General features: G+C 54.7%; 1 protein-coding gene across 1 annotated transcript; it reads right to left on the bottom strand.

The window, feature by feature from the left end:
• Positions 1 to 10,852: 10,852 nt before the first annotated feature.
• On the bottom strand, positions 10,853 to 17,826 carry PLK5 (polo like kinase 5 (inactive)). The gene is given in 15 exon segments (XM_045543153.1): positions 10,853 to 11,038; positions 11,882 to 11,998; positions 13,042 to 13,092; positions 13,095 to 13,198; positions 13,881 to 13,958; positions 14,206 to 14,290; positions 14,721 to 14,797; positions 15,004 to 15,130; positions 15,232 to 15,430; positions 15,815 to 15,910; positions 16,014 to 16,101; positions 16,194 to 16,323; positions 16,728 to 16,844; positions 16,962 to 17,075; positions 17,719 to 17,826. Coding segments are annotated over 15 exon segments (1,677 nt in total).
• Positions 17,827 to 19,842: the final 2,016 nt, after the last annotated feature.

The following is a 19,842-nucleotide window of genomic DNA, read 5'->3' as shown; positions in this document are numbered from 1 at the left end:
GGCTGGGTCATTGCCAGAGTGGTTTTAAACTTTCTCCTTCAGGCATAAGAAAAATCTTGGCAAGTGAAGAATTTGACTGTTTTGGTTGTTGACTCATTTACTGTCTGCCTCCTTCTCCCTCCTTGAGCAAAAGGACTCAGCACAGGGCCTGGCACACGGTTGGTGCTCAGTGAGTGTTTGTTGATTGAATATTTCTTGGCAAACAGTGTGCATCACACATAAAGAGCTCATTGTTGCTGTTACAGATCAGGAGAGTGGGTGTCCCCGTAGAGGCTGGCCATGGTGTCTTTCTCCTCCTAGGTGCTGGCTACTAGGAGTGCGTTAGGACATTCCCAAACCCTGAGGCACTTTTGCCTTTGTTGCTCCACCTCCATTTTATATATATATAAAATAAACACACACACACACACACACACACACACACAGAGGTATGGAGGAGTTGTCAGATCCACAGAGACAGAAAGTAGAATGGTGGGTGACAGGGGCTGGGAAGGGGCTGGAGACTGAGTGTTTCATGGGGACAGAGTTTCAGTTTGGGAAGATGAGAAAGTTCTGGAGATAGAGGGTGGTGATGGTTGAATAACAACGTGAATGTGCTTAATGCCACTGAGCTGTGCACTTAAGAAGGGTTAAAATGAGGCCAGGCACAATGGCATGTACCTGTAGTCCCAGCTACTTGGGAGGCTGAGGCAGGAGGATCGCTTGAGCCCTGGAGTTGGAGGCTGCAGTGAGCTGTGATGATGCCACTGCACTCCAGCCTGGGTGACAGAGCAAGATTCTGTCTCAAAAAATAAAGAAGTATGGCCAGGCACAGTGGCTCATGCCTGTAATCCTAGCACTCTGGGAGGCCGAGGCGGGCAGTTTTTTGAGCTCAGGAGTTCAAGACCAGCCTGAGCAAGAGCGAGACCCCGTTTCTACCAAAAATAGAAATAAATTATATAGACAGCTAAAAATATATATAGAAAAAATTAGCCAGGCATGGTGGCACATGCCTGTAGTCCCAGCTACTCGGGAGGCTGAGGCAAAAGGATCGCTTGAGTCCAGGAGTTGGAGGTTGCTGTGAGCTAGGATGATGCCACGGCACTCACTCTAGCCCAGGCAACAGAGTGAGACAGAGTCAAAAATAAATAAATACATAAATAAATAAATAATAAAATAAAAAATAAAAATAAAAAATAAATAAGTAAAAGAAAATTTATCAGTTGGGATTCATGATTGTAACAAACATAGCACAATCTCTAATGCAAGATGTTACGAATAGGGGACACTGCAGGCTTGGGGGTGGTATATGGGAACTTTCTGCATTTTCTGCTCAATGTTTCTGTAAATCTAAAACTGTTCTTAAAAAGTAAAAGTGCAGCCTGTAATCCCAGCACTTTGGGAGGCTGCGGCGGGAGAATCATTTGAGGTCAGGAGTTGGAGGCTTCAGTGAGCTGTGATGATGCCACTGCACTCCAGCCTGGGCCACAGAGGGATTGATACCCTATGTCTAAAAAATAAAATAAAATAAAAGTCCAATAATTAATTTTTTAGAGTAAAAATATTTGGAAAAAACACTAGATGTGCAAGGTCATTAAGGATTAACTGTAACTGGGAGAGTTCCTATTTTTTTGCTGAGTGCATTTTTCTGTGGTTCTCAGAGTGACACAGGGCAGGGCTGGGTCCCCTGGGGCTGAGTCCGGGCGGGTCTGCCCTGAGTGTGCAGGGGGCTCTGGGAGCCAAAGCTGCAGGGAACATGCCATCTGCGGCTATCTGAAAGGTTGGCCAAAAGCCAGATGTGTGGCCTGGAACAGGCCGGGCGCTCACGACTTGTCCGTGAGCAGAGAGGAGGGGGAGCTGGCGGTGGGAAGGTGCGGGGCTGGCTGTTCAGGTAGGGGCACAACTCTGGCGAAGGTGGGAGGTTGAGGCTGGCTGGGCTTATTGGGAGCATGTTGTGCTAGCAGCAGCCCAGCTCCTGTCCGCCCCGTGGGGACACCTCAGGCATGTCCGAGAACCCCAGGGTGCTCAGCCCAGATAGCAACAGTAATAATAGCAGCAATAATATCATCATAATAATAACAATGGCTGGCATTACAGTAAGCACATCCCACCTGCTCAGGGCCCTGCCTCTCTCGGAACCACCTCACCATTGAGTCCTCACACAGCCCTGAGTCAGGAGCTGTGATCAAAGCCATTTTTGCAGAGGGGGAAACTGAGGCTCCTAGTCCACCCTCTGACACCCTCAGCCACAGGGAGTTCATAAAACTCTCATGTTCCTCACGGTGAAGCCTCCCGCCCCACCCTGGACCCCTCTCCCTGCTGGCTAGGCCACTTCTGCACACAGATCGGCCCTGGGTCACCATTGTGTCTCAGTCCTTTTGAATGAAATTTTCTGCCTCAGTGGCTTGTCTTTTCTTTTTTTTCCCCCTAATCAGTTGGACCAGTTTCTGTCCCCAGGCACTGTGTACAGTGGGGCAGGGTCGTTCTCTGGGGTGGGGCCATCTTGGGCACTGCAGGTGCTGAGCAGTGTCCCTGCCTCCACCCACCCCATGCCAGGAGCACCCCTAGTGTGACAATGACAATGTCTCTGAAGTGTCCCCATTGAGTCAGAAGGAGGCCCTCATCCTCTCACTCCCTTTCCCAGAGATGTTGCCTTTCCCGTCCTCTGTGTGCACAGCAAACTCTGGGAGAGCATTTGTTTTTGCACAAACAGCAAATCCCACCACTACTCCTCCCGTGGAGTCACTGTGTCCCGGGCTCACGTAGCCAGCTCCACTTGGATGGAGACTTAGGTGGCTGCCACCTTTTGCCCTTTCAGAGGACACAATGGTGAGGGGAGGTGACACATGCCCTACATGGTGTTGCTGAGTCAAACCCGGCTAGGTCAAAATGTCCCCTGAACAGGCGGAGTCCCTAGGGTGCTTCCCGGGGCCCCATCCCTCCGAGTTCTGCTTGGCAAAGTCAGAAAATTCGATGTAGGTTTATTCTAAGCAACAATTAAGATGTCCCGCTAAAACAGCTTATGCTCCACTCTAAAAACTTTTGATTGTGGGAATTGTCAAGCACAAATCACAGCACAGAGGACGGTAGAATCGACCCACAGGGACCCAGCTGCCACCTCGACCGGTGCTCCAGCAATTATAGGCTGTTCATCTCCACCCAGCCTCTCCCTGGCAAGACTGTGCCAGTGCAAACCCCACTTCTCTGCAAGACTCGGAAGCTTCGCAAAACACGTGACTGCAGTGTTGTTACAGACCGAAAGTTGTTAGCATTAAATTCTTCTTAAATATATATATATTACTTTTTGCAGAGACGGGGTCTTCTGTGTTGCTCAAGGTGGTCTCAATCTCCTGTGTTCAAGCGATCCTCCCGCCCTGGCCTCCCAAAGTGCTGGGATTACAGGTGTGAACCACTGTGCCTGTCCGAACCGAACGTTAATTTCTTTTTTTCTTTTCTTTTTCTTTTTTTCCTTTTTTCAGACAGGGTCTCACTGTGTTGCCCAGACTGGAGTGCAGTGGTGTCATCATAGCTCCCTGCAGCCTCCAACCCCTGGGCTCAAGCGATCCTCCTGCCTCAGCCTCCAAGGAGCTGGGACTACAGGTGTGCGCCACGATGCCCGGCTATGTTTTCTGTTTATTGGTTTACTTTTTGGTAGAGACGGGGGTCTCACTTTTGCTAAGGTTGGTGTCGAACTCCTGGCCTTGAACGATCCTCCCGCCTCAGCCTCCCAGAGTGCTGGGATTACAGGCGTGAGCCACCTTGCCCCACCTAATTTTGTGATAGCAATTATCTGGTCAGCATTTAAGTCTCCCAGTTGTATTTATTTTTTAACCATTAGTTTATTTAAGTCAATACCCAAATGCATCCACACTCAGCATTTGGTTCTTGTGTCTTTATCTCATTTAATCCGACCTAGTGGTTCTCAGTGTTGGCTGGTCACTGGAGTTAGTGAGGAGCTTTCAAAAACACCAAAGCCAGCGCCTAGGCCTGGAGTGTGACAGGGGCAGCAGAAATTTTTTAAATTGTGGTAAAATACATGTAACATAAAACTTGACATTTTAATCATTTTAAAGTGCACAATTTAGTGGGATTAAGTACATTGACAGTGTTATGCAACCACCACCTCTATCAAGTTCCAGAATGTTTTCATCTCCCCAAAGGAACCCCTGTCCCCATCAGCTGTCACTCCTCAGCCCCTCCCCAGTCCCTGGTGACCACAAATCCATGTCCTGTCTCTGTGGATCTGCCTGTTCTGGACATTTCATATAAATGAAGTCATACACTGTGTCCTTCTGTGTCTGGCGTCTCTCACTGAGCATGACGTCCTCAAGGTCTATCCATACTGTGACCTGTGTCAGAGCCTCGTCCGTTTTCATGGTTGAATAATATTCCATTGCATGTATAGATGGACCACATTGTGTTTATCCATCATCCATCCACGGACATTCAGGTTGTTTCCACTTTGGGCCATCATGAACAGTGCTGCTATGAACATTCACGTACAAGTTTTTTCGGGGACACTTATTTTCAATTCTTTCCGGTATGTCCTAAGAAGTGGGAATGCCGGGTCATATGGCAATTCTATTATATATTAAACATATTGATGGACCGCCAAACAGAATTCTTTAATTGGAATTTTAATTGAGATAATTGTAGATTCACCTGCAGTTGTAAGAAATGACATAGAGAAACCCCTTGTACACTTTGCCCAATTTTCCCCCCGGTGACATTTTGCAAAACTGTAGTCAACATCACAGCCAGGATATTGACATGGATATAACCCACTAATCTCACTCAAATTTCCTCAGTGTTACTTGTGTGTGTGTGTGTGTGTGTGTATTTAGTTTTCTACAGTTGCTGGGGTAGGTTTGTGTCTCCACTGCTGCAGTCATGAGATTGAACATTTCCTTCAGCACGAAGACCCCCTGTATGCCTACATCCCTCTGCCTCCCACCCACCCTTCTCCCCAACAAAAATGTTATACAGACGGAATCCTACAGTACATGACCTTTTGGGATTGGCTTTTTTCGCTCAGCATACTTCTCTGGAGTCATCAGGATTTTTAAAAACTCCCCATGGGACCAAAGTTGACCTACCTGCAAGTGCTTCCTTTTTTCTTAGCAGTTTATATGTCGAGGAAACCCAGCGCCTCGGTTTCCCCATCTGTAAAATGGGAGAAGAAAGGCTCCAGCTCACAGGGGAGCAGTGAGGGTGCTTTGAGTTGGGGAAGCTTTGTGACGTAACAGATGGTTGCCATGGCAGCAGCCAATCCTGCCAGCCCGGGATGCTGCCGCCCTGGGCCCGCCTTGCCTGCTGGTGATTGGACGAGGCTGTGTCACATGCTCCCACGGACCAATGAAGAGGTGGTCCAGATGCCCCGTTCAGGGTAGCCTCAGGGTGGCAAATAGGGTAAAAATTGAACTTTGGAAACTCTAGGATGAGTTTCCCATTGTTCCTCAGAGCTAAACCAGTGGTTTCCTTAAAAATAAAAAATAGGCCTGCCACGGTGGCTCACGCCTGTAATCCTAGCACTCTGGGAGGCCGAGGCGGGCGGATTGTTTGAGCTCAGGAGTTCGAGACCAGCCTGAGCAAGAGCGAGACCCCGTCTCCACTAAAAATAGAAAGAAATTATATGGACAGCTAAAAATATGTATATAGAAAATCTTAGCCGGGCATGGTGGCGCATGCCTGTAGTCCCAGCTACTTGGGAGGCTGAGGCAGGAGGATTGCTTGAGCCCAGGAGTTTGAGGTTGCTGTGAGCTAGGCTGACGCCACGGCACTCACTCTAGCCCGGGCAACAAAGCGAGACTCTGTCTCAAAAAAAAAAAAAGAAAAAAAGAAAGAAAAAGAAAGAAAATTCTAGCCCAGGCTGGAGTGGCTTCACTGCCATTTCTTAAGACTCTAATCCTTGTCAGCCCCCAGAACAGTGAGAGTAATCATTTTATTTCTGGGGGCACAGGGTGAACCCCTCACCTTTCAGTGTGAGGGTGGTGTGGGCACTTCTCCATCTCCAGACGCTCTTGTCCCTAGACTAAGAATTGTCCTGGGAGGTTAGAAAATTAATATATGCTGTGGTTGGTTTATTTTTAATAAACCACTGTCGTGGGCTCAGGCGTGGGAGATGCTCACAGACTGATGCGGTTCTGCGCCCACAAGCAGATGGAAATAAACACTCTAGGTAGGTCATTTTGCAAGATACACAGTTAAACACGCCGAAGATGTTTTGTCTTTTTCTCCCCAGAAGCAAATGTTCCACGCAGAAACGGAGCTGTGTCCCTTTGCGTGTTCTGGCATGTGTATTAGCTATTCCTGAGTCACAGATCACCTTAAAACTTGGTGTCGTGAAACAATCTTAAACATTTATTTCTCATCGTGGATTCAGAAGTGATTTGGCAGGGTGGGCCTGGGTCAAGGTCTTTCGTAAGGTCGCATTCAAAACGTCATGCATGGGTCGTTTCGAAGAGCACTCATGGGCTGTGAAAGCCAGAGCTCTGAATGCTGTGATCAAAGATTGAAATTCTTGGCGAGGCACAGTGGCTCACACCTGAGATCCCAGCACTTCGGGAGGCTGAGTCAGGAGAATCACTTGAGGTCAGGAGTTTGGGACGAGCCTGAGCAAGACCAAGACCCTGTCTGTACAAAAATAGAAAAATTAACCAGGTGTGGTACATGCCAGCCACTCGGGAGGCTGAGGCAGAAGGATCCCTTGAGGCCAGGAGTTGGAGGCTGCAGTGAGCTGTGATGATGCCACTGCACTCCAGCCTGGGTGACAGAGCGAGACCCTGTCTTGTAAAAAAAAAAAAAAAAAAGAAAAGAAATGAAATTGCCTATGGGATGCCATGGCACTGAGGAGATATTAGACATAACCACTCACAATCATGACATTCTAATCCATGATTGTCCACATGAGAAAGTGAAAAAGTGTCTCAACATTTAACCAAAGTTTCTCTTCTTCTGAGCTATCTTTTTAAAAAATATTTTGTAGACATGGGGTTTTGATATGTTGTCCCGGCTGGTCTCAAACTTCCGGCTTCAAGCGTTGGCCTCCCAAAGTGCTGGGATTATAGGCGTGAGCCACTACACCAGCCCTCAACATGTTTTATGACCTGAACTTAGAAGACACAGGCTGTCACTTCTGATACGCTATCTGTTACACAGGTCAGCCTTATTCTGTGTAGGGGGATGACAGAAGGCGGTGAGTACCGGGAGGCCCGACCCCACAGCGTTCCAAGATGATGCTGGGATGTCAACATCCGCTTCCCTCTGCTGCTGGACCCGCCCAACCCACCGTCAGTCTGGGTGGTGGGGGAGAGCTCACGGAACCCAGGCCGGGCCAGTGAGCTCCGACCCTGGGACTTTGCCGGCACAAACGGTTAAGTGGCTACTACTTTTCTGCTGGGTTTGCTGAGCAGTTATGCTGTCAGCCCATGCCGGGGTGACTTATGCCACCATACCACAGGGACTTGCTGAAGGGTGAAGCCAAAACAAAGGATGGGAGGGCAAGAGGTGGGAAAAATGAGAGAAATGAAGAGGGAGGCAGGCGGAGTTCTTAGTCTTCATCTGAGACCAGATCCAGCCTTACCGGCAACTGTCTCTTCTTTGGAACACTTCAGTGTCAGAAACCAATCCTTTATTTTGCTCTTAACCATTAGGAAGGGGTTTCTGTCGTTTGAAACCAAATGAATATGATGCCGTCAACAGATGAATAGATAAACAAAATGTGATCAATCCACACACTGGAATATCCCTCAGCCATGAAAAGGGACAAGGCTCTGACACAGGCTATAGCATGGAAGAACCTTGAGGACATCGTGCTCCGTGAGAGATGCCAGACACAGAAGGACACACAGTGTGACTCCATTTATATGAGATGTCCAGAACAGGCAGATCCACAGAGATGGGACATGGATTTGTGATCCCCAGGGGCTGTGGAGGGGATGGAGGTTACAGCTAATGGAGACTTGGCATTTTTATGAGATGATGAAAAAGTCTGGAAACTAGAGCAAAGTGACAGTTGCAGAGCATTGCGAATGCACCAAGTGCCACTGAATTGCTCAATTCAAAATGGTGAATTGCATGTTACGGGAATTTCAGGCCAATCATTAAAACAATACGCATGCCCCGTGTGTGCGTCCCCGCCTCCTGGCTCCCAGGGTCGCCCTGCAGGACGGTCTTTCCTCCCAGGTCTGGCCACACCAAGGCATGAAGGCCGGGCGCAGTGGCTCACGCCTGTAATCCTAGCACTCTGGGAGGCCGAGGCCAGTGGATCGTTTGAGCTCAGGAGTTCGAGACCAGCCTGAGCAAGAGCGAGACCCCGTCTCTACTAAAAATAGAAAGAAGTTAGCTGAACAACTAAAAATGTATAGAAAAAATTAGCCGGGCATGGTGGCGCATGCCTGTAGTCCCAGCTACTCGGGAGGCTGAGGCAGGAAGATCGCTTGAGCCCAGGAGTTTGAGGTTGCTGTGAGCTAGGCTGACGCCACGACACTCACTCTAGCCCGGGCAACAGAGCGAGACTCTGTCTCAAAAAAAAAAAAAAAAAAAAAAAAGCTTGAGACCTCCCCTGACCTTCCGGGCTCCCTCCGGCTGGCCTTGCATGTCTGTTTTCTCTCCATTCCCACCCCAGCCGCCGTTTTCTCCCTGTCCACAAACACCAGCTTTCCCTCTTCCCCTCAGTTCCATAAAAAGCAGCGAGGGGGCTCTCTCGGCACAGATGCACAGATGCTTAGGCACGTGGCCGGGGGAAGCCGGGACACCACGGACATCCCAGTTACTCTCTCCAGGAACAAAAGCTTGTGGACATAGAAGGGGAAAACCAGGCCACCCTATGAGCCCCCCAGAAATGGAAGGGACCCGGGGACAGGAGGTGGTGGCCTTTGGGACTTGAATTTGATTGGTTAGGTTGCTATTTTGTCACAAAGAGACGGCATCCTTGTTTTGCTTTTGGAATGGATAGGAAATAGTTTGAAAGGGAGAATGCAGTGGGGAGGGTGTCTGGGGTGGGGGGTCCTCTGACCTGCTGGGTGGTCTCGGGCATGTCACACACCAATCTGAGCAGCGCTGCACCCTGCTTAGGACATGGGGTGCCTGGTGGGGCTGAGATGGGCCCCCATCCCCCAAGCAGCCCCTGCAAGTATGGCTGGAGGCTGACCCCGCCTTGACCTCTGTGCAGGGTGGACCTCAGTGAGGGGACATCTTGGGGACATGCATGGGCTCCCTCTGCATGTGAAGCGCTGTGTGGGAATGGGAACATGCTGCTTCTCCAAGGACAGTTCCTTTTCAATGCCATTGCTTTTTTTCTGATTACAGAGGACACGTGCTGCAGGAATTCCACATCGTGTCTGCACATATTGCAATTCCTTTCTCCAAACCAGGGTCTCTCCATCCTGGCACTGCGGACACTGGCCTGGGTCATTCTCTGGGGAGGGACCATCCTGGGCGCTGCAAGTGCTGAGCAGCATCCCTGCCTCCACCTAGTACATGCCAGGAGCTCCCTCAGTGTGACAACCACAGATGTCTCCAGACTGTGCCTGGGATCCTCGGCTGGGCGGGGGAGCAGAATCACATCCCCCACCTCCCACTGAGAACAACTTCTCTAAAGGACAAGAGAATTTTCTTTAAAAAATTACAATGTTAAACACTTAAAAAACAATCTCTCTGTTGGAAGGGACCCCAGAGAGGACACCACCCTCTTGAACAGGTGGGGAAACTGAGGCCCGGACATGCCCATAAGTGGCAAAGCCAGGACTTGAGCCTGGGTTCCCTGACCCTGAGATAAGTACATTCTCCTTCCTTCCTTCCTTCCTTCCTTCCTTCCTTCCTTCCTTCCTTCCTTCCTTCCTTCCTTCCTTCCTTCCTTCCTCTCTCTCTCTCTCTTTCTTTCTTTTTTTTCTTTCTTTCTCTCTCTCTCTCTTCCTTCCTTCCTTTCTTTCTTTCTTTTTTTTTTTGGTATTTTTTTGAGATGGGGTCTTGATGTGTTGCCCAGGCTAGTCTCAAACTCCTGGCCTCAAGCAATCCTCCTGCCTCAGCCTCCCCAAGTGCTGGGATCACAGGTGTGAGCCCAGATATTTGTTTACTGAGTCTCCCACCCTTGGACACTTAGGTTGTGTCCAATTTTTTCAGTACCACAAACACTGCTGCTGCGAACACTCTCACTTTGTCCTCATTCGGGTTCACACCTCTCAGCGACTCAGCTTCCTTGACAGCCACCTGCTCACACGGCTGCCCCCTCCTGGCGTCCCACAATCACGCTTGTGCCGGGCGGTGCGGTGGTGTGAGTCATCAGCCAGTTCACCTCTTGCATGGGACATCGCGTCCATAACGACCAGTTCTCAATCAGCCCAGAGAGCACTGTCCAGTGCCCAAGTCATCGCAGGTGGCAGTTTTGCTGACCATTCTCTGCAGCGCAGCTTGCCCTCTATCCAGTCTGGCATCAGTTTCCTCCCTTCCCATCCTCTGAGCAAATGTCCTGTATTTTGGATTTGGGGTGACGGCAGAACCCCACTTCTGGTACTGATTTCTGTATTGGTGAAAATCTCGCCTGTCTCTGCCGCAATGAGCAATGGGGTCAGGGGACCCAGAGTAACACCAGGTTTGAGTGCCCCTTTGCCGACACTCCTCAAACTCTTTCCCCCAAAGAGAGGCACATGGCAGTCTCTACGGCATCACGTTTTCTTTAATGAAAAAGAAACAAAGCCCAACGAGTCTGGGTTGAACAGTCAGGCCACAAGGTAGGGAACACACCCTCCCATGCCACCTGCGTTCCCCCCCAGGTCTCCGCAAGGACACTCCCTCTGAAGGAGCAACAGCAATAGAAATGGAGTCTGGGTCCCTGGCATCATCACGCAGAGGTCCACTCTGACCCTCAGCAGTGCTAGATGCTCTGCAGCATGCGGAGAGCGTGGTGAAGGCGCTGCTGGGTGGCTGGGGTGCAGCCATGGCTCCGCAGGATGTCCAGGGAGTAGGAGGTGCTGTGGCGGCCCTGCTCCCACTGGGTGAGCAGCAACCCCTCGCCCTCGCCACTCAGCACCAGCTGGACCTGGATGCCACTGAAGCTGACCTGCCAAGTGGGAGAAGCCACAGTCAAGGGAGAAGGGTCACGTGAAGACAGTACTTTCTCTCTCACGATTTTTTTTTTTTTTTAGAGACAGGATCTTGCTCTGTCACCCAGGCTGGAGTGCAGTGGTGTCATCATAGCTCACTGCAGCCTCCATCTCCCAGGCTCAAGCGATCCTCCTGCCTCAGCCTCCCAAAGTGCTCGGACTACAGGTGCTTCCACACCTGGCTAATTTTTCTATTTTTAGTAGAGAAGGGGTCTGGCTATGTTGCCCAGGCTGGTTTCGAACTCCTGGCCTCAAGCAATCCTTCCACCTTGGCCTCCCAAATTACTGGGATTACAGGTGTGAGCCACCACGCCCTGGCCTGAAGATCATCTTTTCTAACTGGAGACCCTATCCCAGGCCAGGGCAAGCGCGTTAGCAGCCCCGCACACCCCCTCTGCACATAATAATGACATGGAAAAGTGTGACCCACTATCTGGCTTCTGAACTGTGTTTTGGGACTGGCTGTGATTTCTCAGAAACCACCGCAATTGCTCAGGCCAACTCTAACCTGAAAACCATTTTCCACCGAAATGGCATTGTGACAGCGGCTACATCGAACCGCCCAGGACAAAGACCAAAGGTGACATTTGGCCATCACTGAAACATGCCATTTATTTTTGATGTTTTGTTTGTTTATTTGTTTTGTTTCTTGATGTTGCAGTTTTTGTACTCAGGAGCCAATTGTGTTTTTTCGGGATAGAAAATTTTCCCGGGGCTCCCCCCAAAGCTTGGGGCTCCATCACAGCTGGGTGGGCCAGGCACCCACCCTGCTGACTCGTGAGTGCAGGGACCCAGCTCACCTGCAATGTCCCGTCGCTGAAGAGCAGTAGCAGGACCTGCTCGGATGCCAGAAAGCTCAGCAGGCAGAGGCTGGACCCAGCAGGCGGCGCGGGCGCGGGCGCGGGCAGGGTCCCCTCCTGCAGACAGACTCAGCCTGAGGTCACTCAGGCCACGGCGGGGGGTGTCCCCACATGTCAGCCCTCACCCAGCCCAGCCCTCACCTCTCGCAGCCGCTGCTGCATGTAGCAGTTGAAGAGCCGCAGCACGGCCAGCTTGGCTCCCAGCAGGGTGGGCACGTCCCTCAGGGTGAAGGTTTCCAGCCTCCCACGGCAGGGCGTGTAGCAGACTTGGCTGTGGCCAGGGCATAGGGCGGTGCCTGCTGTCGGGGCTTCTGTCCTGGGAACCCCACGCCCGTGGACACCTTCCTGCCCAGCTACAGACCCTCGGATGGTGGCTTTAAAGACCAGCTCTAAAGACACTGACCACTCTGTCCACGGTTCCAGCCCTGGCCTCTCAGCAAGTCCTGTTCAGCCCTCAATGTGTCCCTTCCACCATGTCCCCATCCCAACTGATGGCTGCTCCATCCTTCCTGCCTTCCAACTCTGACTCCAGCACCCCTCACCCACCTCGGCCACCACCCCAGCCCAGACCACCACTGTTACCCACCCGACTAATCCAGCCACCTCCCTGGGTCACTTCTGCTAGAAAGATTTCGTTAAAGGCCTGAGTGAGCCCCTGCTCTCCCTGCCCAAACCCAGCGGTGGCCCAGGAGGCTCTCTGATGTTGTGTCTCCCTGTTTTCCTCTTGCTCCCTCCAGCATCCCTGCTGTTCCTCTAACCCTCCATGCTCAATCCCACCTTGGGGACTTTGCACATGCTGTTCCCTGTGTCTCAAATGCTGTTCCCAACAGGCTCCTTCTTGTCATTCACATCACTTCCTCAGAGTCCCCCTTCCTCACCTATGTCATAGATATTCCCCTCCCCATAATCTGCCTTCTAGCCTGGTTCAGTTCCTACGAAAAAACCACTTAGGCATTCATTTGTTTAGCATTTTTTCCCTACCAGGCACAGAACGCCTGTAGGTGTGCACAGCAGGTGCTTATTAAATACTCGAGGGATGAAGCAAAGAAAGGTGGGGAGGAGGGCCTGGTCCTCCAGAGGACAGGAACCCCACAACTTACCCTCCTGGGGGGCGCAGGGCCATGTGGGTGCCATCCCTGAGCAGGACGCCGCAGCCCCCATCAGAGAGCTGGTAGCCAAAGCCGTACTTGCTGGAATAGTCCACCCACTTGGGGGCCCAGAGGACGGGTTGCTGCTCCCCTGGGGGGTCCTGTGTGGCTGGGTGCAAGGTGAGGTGAGGTGAGCCTGGGGTCAGGCTGGGGCCCAGGTGGGGCCTGGCACCTCCAGACGGGACTGGGCAGAGGTCTAGGGGCATTCAAGGTGGGCCAGCAGGCAGAGGAGAGACCAAAACCCTCCAAGGAACTGTCAACGAACCCTCTCCTCGCAGAGGGAGGATCTGAGATCGTGGCGCGTCTCCGGAAACAAGTAATTCTGAAACACTTGCGATGTTCAAAACACTCTAAGGCTGTATTTTATTTAAAAATTTGGGGGGCAGGCATTGTGGCTCACACCTGTAAACCCAGTGCTTTGGGAAGCCAAGGTGGGAGGATTACTTGAGTCTAGGAGTTCAAGACCAGCCTGGGCAACATAGTGAGACTCTGTCTACAAAAACTTTTTAAAACTCAGCTATGCATGGTGGCTCACGCTTGTAGCCCCAGCTGCTGGGGAGGCTGAGGCAGGAGGATTACTTGAGCCCAGGAGTTGGAGGCTGCAGTGAGCTATGATGACGCCACTGCACTCCAGCCAACGTGACAAAGCAAGATGCTGTCTCTAAAAAATAGGGTCCCTTGTCCCCCAGGGGAGCCCAGAAACCCTCAGAAGGGCCCCAAATGGGGCAAAGGCTATTTTCCTTGGAAACTGAGACAAACCGTGACCCCTGGGTGCTGCCTGAGGCTCCTACCCGAGGGCCCAGCGTCCAGGCAGAGCTGCAGGTTCCTCACGGCTGCCTCCACCTCCGGCCTCGGGCTCCCCTCCGGCCCTGGGGAGACAGATCTATGTGGGGGGCAGACAGGCCTGGGGTCCCACCAAGAGGGACCGCTCCACCCAGCCCCCCTCTGACTGCTACATCCAGAAAAATCTCATTTCCAACCCAGAAGGATTCTGGGCATCATTCCCATTTTACAGGTAGGAAAGTTGAAGCCAGGAAAGGGGGGTGACCCTGACAAGGCTCGGCCTTTGTCCCCACTTCTAGATCTTCACTCCCTGGGGACAGAGGGTCTGCTCACCTGCCAGGTCACTCCGGAGGGTGCCCTGTGTGAGTAGGCAGATGAGGGCCCTCGGGCAGGAAGCCTCCCTCTCAGACAGGGAGACCTGGGCAGGGAGCAGCAGAGGTGAGGGGCGGCCACCTGCTCGAGACCACTTGGTGGCCTGTCCCTCTGCCCCACTGAGCTCAGCACCCAGAGGAACTGGTTTCCTCTTGGGATGCAGCCTCAGAGTGTCTCAAAGGCATACAGTAAGCACTCAATAAATGTGATGGAATGAACCAATGGATGGGAGTAGGGCCCCGTGGCCTGGGGCCTGGACCTTGGGAGACCCCAGGGTCGGGGACAGAGTTGGGCCCAGAGGGATTCCAGCCCCTGTGGGTCAGGATGGGACTGGGAAGAGGGTTCCAGACTGGGGCCCCGAGGGGGGTCGAGGCTCTGCCCAGGGGTCCAGGGAGGATTGCATGGAGGAGGGAGCTGTAGCAGGGGCCAGGGACACCCTCCATGTGCTCCCTGTGTCCCCCACCCTGGTTCCTCACCTCGCTGCCCCACTCCATAGAGTCAGGGTCCTGCCCGTCCTCTCCAGGACCCGAGGCCTCTTTCAGAGTGAAGGAGCCTGGGGGAGGCGGAAGCTTTGCGGGGCAGAGCCTGGGCCGCGTGCAGGGGGAGGCACCTGCCACCCACATCCACCTCTGCGACAGGTGTGAAGTTGCAGAGCAGGTGGGAGGTGTGGGCAGGTGTGGGCAGGTGAGGGGTGGGCAGGTGAGAGCAGCGCTGGGAACGTGGGCAAAGGTAGGCAGGTGTGGCAGGCGATGTACTCACAGGGTGGCCGGCACTGGGACAGCAGCAGTTGGCCCACCTTCCGGAAGAGCCTGCTCAGAGGCGGGGGGACCGTGAAGATGGGTGGGGTGTGGCAGGAGTGGGGTGGCAGCCGGTCTGGAGTGAAGCCCTGTGCATGGGGGTCTGGGGTCAGCCCCCAGCCTAGGCCGCCCGGCTTCTGAGCACCTGGGTCACCTGGGGGCCTGGCCGTGGCTGAGAGGGCCCCCCCACCTGTGTGAAGAAGTCATCCTGCAGCAGGTGGTCCAGGCTGGGTCGCTCGGCGGGGTTGGGTGCCAGGAGACGGGCGATGAGATGGCGCGCATTGGGCGACAGGTGGGCAGGTTCGGGGTAGTGGCCATCGCGGATGTTCTGGTACATCTCGGACAGGGATGCCGCCACAAAGGGTGGGGTGCCGGTCAGGACAGTGTACCTGGGCCAGGTGGGGGGCAAGAACCCGGGTGTCCAAGCTTTGCTCACACCTACCTGTGCACACCTGGCCCTACCTGCCCCCACAGCCCTATGGGCATAGACCTTGTATCCATTTTCCCAGACCTGGCCCACATCCACGTGCACCTGGCCAATGCTGCACACCCCGAGGGTGACACCAGCACCTGTCTACACCTGCCTGCACCTGGCTCACCCTGCACATACCTTTCCAATCCGATCTGATGCTTGTTCACACCTGCCCATCCTTCCCTGTGCATGCTAACACCTGTCCTTACCTGCCTGTGCCTGCGCCCACTTGCCCATACCTGGTCCCACCTGGGAAGACCTGCCCCTTTCCCCAGGCCCAGGGCTCCAGGGTCCCACTCACATGATACAGCCCAGAGCCCAGATGTCCGACTGGCAGGAGTGCCCATTTCTGGAGACGACCTCTGGGGCCTGGAAGTTCGGGGTCCCACAGAGCACTCTGGGGGAGGATCATGGGGGGCTCAGGAAGGCTGGGCCCTCCATGCCAGACTTGGGGGCACCCGCGTCCCCCGGACAGGCTACTCAGAGCCTCCCGCTATCACCTGTGGCAGCGGCCCCCCGGCCCCACCCTGGTGGCCAGGCCTAGGTCTCCGATCTTCACCTCCATGTTCTTGTTCAGGAAGAAATTACCTGCCAGCGGGCAGGGGAGCTGCGTGTGAGGCTGGGTGCCGCACCCCAGCGTCCCAGCTGGCCCCCCACGGGTGCTCTTCCCCAGCACTCACTCAGCTTCAGGTCCCGGTGCACGATGTGCTGCTGGTGCAGGTAGCGCAGGCCGCTGACCAGGCGCCACAGGTAATAGCGCACCTCGGGCTCCGTCAGGGTCTGCCTCGCCTTCAGCACGTGGGCCAAAGACTGCAGGTGACAGTGGCCAGCACCAGCGCCCGGCAGACCCAGGTTAGAGGGCAAAGGTGAGTTCAACTTTGCCAAGGTGAGCATGGCTAAGTGCAGGAAGGGCACAGGTGACCACGTGCATGCACAGGCCCATGCAGGTGGGTGCAGGTGAGCCAGGCTGTGCCCAGGTGGGTCAAGAGAGCCGGGGTGGGCATGGCGAGTAGAGGATGGAGCCTGATGCCTTGTGTAGGCACAGGAAGTGCTGGTGACTGGACCCCGGCAGAGGGCTCACAGGGAACATGGTGTGGGCGCAGGTGGAAGCAGGTAAGTCCAGGTGGACATGGGGTGGGCACAGGTGGGGCAGTAGCCATGAAGTGGGCCCACCCTTGCCCTGCCGTCTGCCAGCCCCCCTCTTCCCCCCCCACCTGGCGGCTGCAGTACTCCAGCACCATGTACACGTGGTCGTGGTCAGTGAAGTGTCCGTGGAAGGCCACGATGTTGGGGTGTCGCAGGCGGCTGTGCAGGGCGATCTCACGCTCCACCTGCAGGCACGGCCCGGACATCAGCACCCTGCAGGACCCACGCCCACCGGCCCACCCCCTCGCCACGGCCTTCTCTGCGGACATGCTGCGGGCTGGGGCCCCTGATGGGAGACCTACCTTCCCCGGTGGGCGCAGCCGCCCAGCCCCACCCCCACTGCGAGGCACCACCTTGAGGGCGAACACTGCGCTGGTGGACATGTCTGTCAGTTTGTAGCAGCGGCTGAAGGCGCCCTGCAGGGAGGGGACCAGCTAGAGCAGCGGACAGGTGCGGAGCCCAGCAGTGCTGGCAGAGGCACAGGGACCCCCTTGTGGCCAGGTCTCTTCACACACACACACTGGAGACAGAAGGACACCTGCTACCTCCCTGCCCCTGGCCACATCTCACACCCACCTACCTGGACACACAACATCACAGACACGCATCAAGGCGTAGGGACACAACATATGGACACATCTCACAGACACACAAACATAACACAACCCACGGACACACACACACACAACACGGCGCATGGCCGTGCAACACAGCAGCACACACTCCTACGCAGGCACACAGAAAGCTGAGATGTGTAACACATTCGGACGCACATTCGCACACGCACACCTGGGGACAACACGGCAGAGTCGCCTCCAAAGGACACCGACACGCGCCCACGCCTCGCACACCAGCGCAGACGCCGGTTCCCGCCACACCAGCCACTACAGGGGGGTCCCCAGCCCCGTCGCGCAGCCCACGCAGGCACAGCCCTGCACGCCAAACTCACACGGACACGGGACACACGCAGGGACAAGGGCCTGGGGCGCGCGCGCACTCCGCGCCCCGCCGCCCCCGGCCCAGCCCCTCGCCAGGACTCGGGGTGCCGGGGACCCCCACCTTGCCGATCAGCTTCCCGCGCCTGTAGACGCGCCCGGAACCCGGGTCGCGAAGGAAGGCGGCCACCAGCTGGCGGCTTCTGCGCGGCCACCGCGGCCGGGGCTCCATCCCGCAGGGGGCCTGGCGGGCACACGCTCGGGCAGCAGAGCAGCTGCTGGGACCACCGCGCCGCGACTCCCCGGTGACCGCCGCCCGGGGTGCGTCTTATTGGCTGCGGGGGCGGGGCCGCGGGCGGGGCGGGGGCGCCCGGGGACGCGGGGCGGACAGCGCTCTTGGGACCGCGCCAGTGGCCGGCGCGCCAAGCAGGCACTGCAGCTCAGCCCGTGCGCTCCAACCCTGCACCTCCCGCTCGCTGGGAACCACCAATGAGCCCATTTTACTGAGCAGGAAACTGAGTCTCTCCTGCAGGTGGGGACTGGGGGCTTTGGGGGTCGGGGCTCTCCCCAAAGTGCGCTCGAAGTGTGAGTCGGTCCGGAATGTGTCTGAGCGTGGGTTCTGCCTGCTGGCGGGTGTCTGGGGCTCTCTCCTGCTCTGAATTCTGCTGTGCCTCCCAGTGCCCAAGGACAAACCCAGTATCTGTCATTTTATGAGGGCAGGTAGGCAGGGGCTGAGACAGGGACAGGCACCAGGGAGGCAGGGCCAAGGCTTGGGGGCACCCATGGGCTGGGGCTGGACAGGGGTGGGGATGTCCTATATGAGGGAGATTCATCAGTGAAAGGGATGGGGTGTGGGGTTTGTGACTCCTGGCACAGACAGCCACATGGGGATGTCCCCGAGGTGGACACCTGGCAGAGGCAACTGAATAAGAAAACAGTGGAGGGGCTTGCCTGCCCCCACTCCTGCTGGTAGCCACAGGGGCTTCTCCCATTGTGCCCTAGCCTCAGCTCAAACCCCTCTTCCTTATGCTCACACCTCATCCTTAACCCATCCTGGGACGCAGGAATCGCCTTGTGCCCATTTTACAGGGGGGCACACTGAGGTCCAGGGAGGTTAAGTTGCTTCACCAGGAAGGGACAGTGCAGGATTTGAATCCAGACAGCTGCCTCTAGAAGCCACAGTATTTTTTTTTTTTTTTTGAGACAGAGTCTCACTTTGTTGCCCGGGCTAGAGTGCCATGGCGTCAGCCTAGCTCATAGCAACCTCAAACTCCTGGGCTCCAGCGATCCTTCTGCCTCAGCCTCCCGAGTAGCTGGGACTACAGGCATGCGCCACCATGCCCGGCTAATTTTTTTCTATATATATATTTAGTTGGCCAGATCATTTCTTTCTATTTTTAGTAGAGACGGGGTCTCGCTCAGGCTGGTCTCGAACTCCTGACTGCGAGCAATCCACCCACCTCGCCTCCCAAAGGGCTAGGATTACAGGCGTGAGCCACCGCGCCCGGCCTTAGAAGCCACAGTATTAATCCCTAAATGTTACGTAACACAACAGATGGGGAGGGGTTAGTAGGGCTCCGTGTGGCTGGAATTTTCCAGAGACCAGATTTCGGAATCTGGCCCAGCCACACCACCAGGTACAGGAAATCCATCCCTTAGGATGTCACATGTCCACCTGGTGTGTCAAACAGGGGCTCCCATGCATTTGACAGGGCAAGACTTGGGCTCCATTTTGGGGGGTTGGTCTCAGTGCCAGGGCCGAGGACGCCAGGCCAGTGCAGGACAAGCTGGCTGGGGTCGGACAGCCCAGGTCCCCTGCTAAGGAGGACCAGGCACTGCCAGCAGAGAGGTGGACAGCTCAGGGATCCATGCATCTGAGCCATCACAGCACTGTCACCCTAGAATCCTCAGGGGCAGAAAGCTAATTCCTTCTTGGTAGTACAGTGTTAGTTAGTTCGGGTATTTGTTAAGCACCTACTGTATGCAGAGCTGTGCTGGGCTCTGAGTGCCCAAGACAGACCCAGCCCTGCCCTTGTAAAATGACAACAATTTAGGAGACTGCAAGGAGATGCCCCAAGATTCAACCAAGTCAGGGGTCAGATAAGGTGTGAGTGAGTGAACCAGGCTCTTTCTGGGCAGTAGCTTGTCCCTGATGTAGGTGCTGTTCTTAGCCCCACATTCCAGATGGGGAAACTGAGGCTCCCATGCAAGCCCAGGATCACTGGCCCATGAGTGGCTGAGCCTGCCT

Source organism: Lemur catta, chromosome 1 (assembly GCF_020740605.2).
Source record: "Lemur catta isolate mLemCat1 chromosome 1, mLemCat1.pri, whole genome shotgun sequence".
Lineage (NCBI taxonomy): Eukaryota > Metazoa > Chordata > Mammalia > Primates > Lemuridae > Lemur > Lemur catta.
Note: the sequence above shows the minus strand (reverse complement) of the source record. Positions and strands in the feature narration are given on the sequence as shown.